Genomic DNA, 5587 nt, shown 5'->3' on the forward strand with positions numbered 1-5587 from the left:
TTAGCCTAGGGGCAGGGAAGATCTTTAAAATTTACATTCCCATTACAGTTCCCTAGACTTAAAAACCCTTTCCCTGCTGCTGGGACCATATTTACATGCTATGGTCCTATATCTTTTCCTTTCCATAGCTAAACCAATGAAGAATGGCTTATGATCACAGCCCACAATATTGACATCATTTCTACTATCTATTCCCCAGATCTGGTTGTTAATTATTTAAATAGTTTGGGATTAAGTTGTTTTGATTATATGCCTCATCTTTTTCTTTTTAAAAGCTAATTTAAATCTTAGATTCAATGATCTGATGGTCATCACAAAGAACTGATTAAGAAGTAATTCCTACATCAGTAACAACTCTTTTCTCCCCCCTCCAAAAAGGAAAAAAAACAACAACTCTTTTTCTGTCAAAATATTTTCCAATTCATTTTTTGGTGGGGTTACCGGCACTTTTTCTAACCAGTATTTATCAATTCTTAAAAGATTTAAAAGTATGAGGCTTTTGTGTAACCTGTCATTCCTTATTCCAGAGCCATGTTTACATTCACACACACAACATATGCATAGATGTCCATGTATATGTACACATGTAGATATGTGTATGTATGTATATTTCTCCCATTCCCACTTTTTCATTTCTGCATTAAGTCACTGTCTGAATATATAAAGATTTAATTTGGAAGGTTTTATCAAATTCATCTCGGGCTCTTCATCCTCACTAACCAATGGTGGTAATAAAAAGGGAAATTTTCATTGTTTTTTTTGGCAAATACTTATTAGCTCTGCAATATATAGTGTTCAAATATCTCACAAAACTTATTTCTGCACTTTTAGCTTAAATTTCTTTCTTCTGGTTTGGTTTACAGTAAGAATGTTAAGGTTGATATAATTCATTTCCTCCAGCATAATCAGTCGCTGGACAAGAATCTCCTATTTAGAGCAGCAGCACTTAGGTCAGGTGGGTCTAAGAACTGTGTGAGGGCAGCTAGGTGGAGCAGCGGGAAGAGTCCCACGCCTGAAGTCTGGAGACTCATCGTCCTGAGCTCAAATCTGGCCTCAGACACTTATCAGCTGTGTGACCCTGGGCATTCAACCCTATCTGCCTCAATTTCTTCATCTGTAAAATGAGCTGGAGAAGAAAATGACAAACTATTCTAATATCTTTGCCAAGAAAACCCCAAATGGGGTCACGAAGAGTTGGACATGACTGAAAATGACTGAACAACTACAAAAAAACCTTTGTGATTCTTACCACCCTTTGCCCCATTTCCAGACATTTTAAACATCATTACTTCTGGTAACAGGAGCCAACTGACTTGAGAGTTAATTACAAGGGCCAAATCCATTTGACTGGAAAACCCTAAGGGCACAGATAGGGTCACTAAGCTCTTCAGTTTCTTCTGTACCATTTCCTGTACTCACTCCCTTTTACCTCAGTAGGTGGCTCAGTCATCTGCACATACAGGTTGTTTAGAAATTAAGTAAAATGGACACTAAAGGAGAAAACAGGAGATTTAGTGACAAGAGGATGGTTAAAAGCAGAGCTACTGAGGACCAAAAGGACATTGAAAGGGAAGGAAGAGGAGAGAGTTATAAGAAGGAATAGAAGGACCACAACCATCACACCCACCCCCAACAAATAAAATGTCAACTTGATATGACAAGGCTTTTTCTTATGGCTTTATTAGAGACACAGAGATTGAACTGTAGTGTTTTGTGGATTTAGTCCCATACCACCTCCCCCATCTAAACCCAAGCACTGGGGGGCAGGACTTAGAGAAGGGGCTCTCATTTCCCCAGTTCTTATCTTTCTTGTTGGAAAAGAAACAGGATTAAGAGATATACCTTTTCAGATCTGTTTTGCCTGATTATACTTATTTATTGCAGTAGCTTGCTTTTTTTTTAATGGGAAGGATTTAGAAGGAAGAAGAGAGCTAGTGATAGATATATCAAAAAGTGAAGAAAGGATATTACTACAGCATTTTAAAAATGCACAGAAGGGGGTTCAGAAAGAGACAAGCAGGATAGCTCTGAAATTAACATGTTGGATTTATTATATCCTTTAAAGGATGCAAAATGTATATAAGAATTTTATGTATTAATCATATTTTGTAACTTCTGTGTATTTGGAAATGCTGATTTTGATGGTATTTGTGGGGTACAGAATTACAAAATAAAAAAATTTTAAAAAGAAACAAAACAGAGATTGACGAATAGTCCTGTCTAGGAAGCTGTAAGGTCCCAACAGTTTCATCTTTTCTCTCTGGAAAAAAGCAAGGCAGAGTTTTCTTTCCTTGGGGAAAAGTCACAGACTTATACTGTCCACTTCAAACACCTGGGAACAGAGGTGAAGCATCAATTATATAGAGAAGGGGCAGGGGAAGGTGGGGAGGGAAGGGTGAGGGAGGGTACAGAGACAGGAAAGGAAAGAATCTCTTATGGAAAAGGAGGTGTGGTCTTTTTCCCCATCAGTGAATTTACCTAAGGTATTTCATAGCAAACAGTTGTGAGTGGACAGCATATATGAGGACAAGGGGAAAGGGAACATCTTCAGTCTTCCCCAACACAAAACACATTAAGAAAAGAGGTAGAAGTAGACTGGCTTAAAGAGGGGTCAGGAAAACTGGGGGAAGGAAAGAATGAGGTATGGTCTTACCGAGTCTCTTGGTGTGTGCCAAGGCAGCGGACAGTACAGTATCTAGCTCCACAGCTGACACAAGTATAAGGAGAAGGAAAGCCACACACTGCACAGAAGGGGCGCTGGGGCCGGCTAGGGGGCCCTGCACAGGCTGTGAGATAATTAGGGCCCTCAGTCACACTTAAATTCTGGAAAAATGAAAAAAAGAGTGGGGACATAGATCTACAATTACCTCCTTATTGTCCGATTCAAGTTTACCCCCTTCCCTGATATAATTTCTATTTTACCAACTTCTTACCCCCTAAGTTCTCCCCACTCTTCTTACCTGCTCTTCCAGAAGGGCCTGGAAGTTCTTTCGAAAACGTAGTTTAAAATGATCTCCTCTAGTTTTCTTCTTCTTCTTTCCTGAAGGGGAATGGGAGGAGTTATTCTGTGAACTTTCCTGATTGCCTTTCTTTCCACACTTTTCCTCATCATGAGGCTAATATCCTCCTAACTTATCATACTTCCACACTGCCCCTTCCAAGGAATCCCAGATTTTTTTCTCCCTCCCATTTAAGCTTCCCTTTTATCTTTCTACTTCATTCACCTAGTATGTCAAAAGCAGAGGTCATAAGTCATGGATTGAAAGCTAAAGAGACCTCAAAGTTTAGAGAGGTCTTCTAGCTCCCAGTCCAGTGTTTCTTCTGTGTGAACCTGCTGCCTTAGATACAAAGACTAGCAGAATTAGCCTATGAATATAAATGTGACTAAGGGTTCCAACTGTGTGAAGGGTTTCAGAATCTTAAGGGTTCTGCTAACCTAATTAGCTCAGACAAGAAAAGTGACTTGCCCAAAATCACAAAGGGAGTGAATGGCAGCACTGGGGCTAACAAGAACATACCCTTGACAATCCTCTGCCAAGATGCTTTTCTTTCCCTTACAAGCTATCTTGCATTATCCTGTGCAGTTTCTCTCTTTTCTCTTGGTCTCTTTTACTTCTGAAGCCCTGGACGGAATCCTCTGAGAGAGGACAACCCGGAGCACGACAGCTCCAACACGCCCCAACCCTCTATGAGCAGCCTGACCCTTGAACTCTGCCCCTGTGCAGATTACGAGGCAGGGCCAGGGACTGACTATCTGCCCTGCTATCACACAGATCACCTCTCCCTGGCCCCCCACCTTTTTCAGAGATTGATAATGAAGTGAGTATTGCCTCTTCTACTGTGAAAGGCAGGACAGTCTAGTGCCCTATGGCTCCATGTAGAATCCATGCTTATAGAAGGCTGCCTGTTCCCTAAAACTCATGCTAGCTCCATTTGTCAAATGTCTCTGTCCCACTCTTCCCTACCCTTGGACTGTGTCCTCTAAAACCTCTATTTTATTAAACTACCCTACACAGTTTGTACCCTCCACCAGGAAAATTACTTCATATATATTTTGTATTTACATATACATGTATATATGCATATATATTTATATATATGTATATTTTGGTGTTGTTTCTGCCTAAGAGAACATGAACTCCTTAAGGATGGGGCCCATATGCTCATTTTTCTAACCAGTACCTAACATAGTGCCTGGGCTTCTATACAGACTTGTTTAATTGAATTGAATTAAGAAGCCCATATTTGGAGTCAATAGACTTGAGTTTGAATTTTGGCTCTTCCACTTACTCCTTATGTGTTCTTCAGCAAACCACTACTTCTCTCTGGGTCTCATTTTCTTTCTCTGCAGGATGGGGGTTGGAAAAGAACAGAGGTTCTTCACCTGGGGCTACACACACATATAATATACTATATTTCAGTATAATTAGTTTCCTTTGTAATCCTAAGTATTTTATACATTTAAAAATATTATGCAAGAACTTCACCACACTGCCAAAGCAGGGGAGGGGGAGATGGCCCCCAAAAAGTTGGCCACTAGTCCAAAAGATCTCTAAATCCTAATCTTCACAATTTATACAGATAAACTACATTTCAATATAATTGGTTTCTTTTGTAATTCTATGCATTTTACAAATTTAAAAGCAATCAGCAAAGGGTTCAAGGGCTTTACCACATTGCCAAAGGGAAAGATCATGACACAAAAAAAGTTAAGAGGCCTTGGTTCAGATCTCTTAGACCTCTTCCAGCTCTAAATCCTAACTTCAATAATATACATTGACAACTGTATTTCAATGTAATTAGTTTCCTTTGCAATTTTATGTATTTTATACACTTAAAAACATTTTTCAAAGCATTCAAGAGTTTCACCACACGGCCAAGAGGGGAGCCCAAGGCATCAAAGAGGTTGATCTTTGATCAACCCCTGGTCCAGATCTGTTAGGCCCCTTCCAACTCTAAATTCTAACACCCACAATATATATTGATAACCACATTTCGATATAATTGGCTGCCTTTGTAATAGTACATATTTTATACATTTAAAAACATTCTACAAAGGGCTCAAGAACTTCACCACGCTGCTGAGAGGAGGGCCCATGACGCCAAAAAGGCTGCGAGTCCCCGTCGGGGTCGCCAGCCCGCGCTGGGCCCGCTCACCGGTGTCGGTATCATCGTCGAACTGCGGCAGCCTCTTGCCCAGCTGGGGAAGGCCGGCGTGAGGGTCGTCCTGGAAGTTGTCGTTCTCCAAGGCCTCCAGCTGTCGGTTGATTCGGCGCTGCCGGGCCGCCCGGTCCAGCACGCGCCGCTGCCCCGGATCCTGAGACCGCACTGGGTAGAAGGAGAAGGGAGAGCGGGGTCAGGCGAGGCCCTCGGAGGGGTGAGAGGCGGCCCGGCCCGGCGGACCCATCCGCGGAGGCTCAGACTCACCCGAAGTTTTCTTCTCCACCATCCTGGCTTATCCAGCCCTCAAATACGCCGGCACTCGAAGGCGCCGGAGCTCTTCAGGAAGCTTCGGAGCGCTAAGATCACAGCTACTTCCGGCGGAAGCTCTTTACGTCAGAGGAAGGACGACATTGCTGAGTCCACC

At 41.9% G+C, this 5587-nt stretch overlaps 1 protein-coding gene across 1 annotated transcript; it reads right to left on the reverse strand.

The window, feature by feature from the left end:
• Positions 1-1664: 1664 nt before the first annotated feature.
• On the reverse strand, positions 1665-5587 carry ZNHIT1 (zinc finger HIT-type containing 1). Its single transcript, XM_069063224.1, has 5 exons — positions 5428-5587; positions 5158-5328; positions 2961-3040; positions 2654-2823; positions 1665-2332 (listed from the first exon to the last, which is right to left on the reverse strand). Exons 1-5 carry the CDS (start codon positions 5447-5449, stop codon positions 2311-2313), a joined length of 465 nt encoding a protein of 154 aa, XP_068919325.1. The 5' UTR covers positions 5450-5587; the 3' UTR covers positions 1665-2310.

The sequence above is a fragment of the Petaurus breviceps genome, unplaced genomic scaffold (genome assembly GCF_028583685.1).
Source record: "Petaurus breviceps papuanus isolate PSGF00001 unplaced genomic scaffold, PetGlider_PUasm1.0 90537, whole genome shotgun sequence".
In the NCBI taxonomy this organism is placed as follows: Eukaryota; Metazoa; Chordata; class Mammalia; order Diprotodontia; family Petauridae; genus Petaurus; species Petaurus breviceps.

Coding starts and splice junctions, on each gene's coding strand:
- ZNHIT1 (XM_069063224.1), bottom strand. CDS start 5,449: ATGGTGGAGAAGAAAACTTCGG. Junction 5,329..5,427: donor GGTGGAGAAGAAAACTTCGG/GTGAGTCTGAGC, acceptor CCTTCTACCCAG/TGCGGTCTCAGGATCCGGGG. Junction 2,824..2,960: donor AGGCCCTTCTGGAAGAGCAG/GTAAGAAGAGTG, acceptor TCATTTTTCCAG/AATTTAAGTGTGACTGAGGG.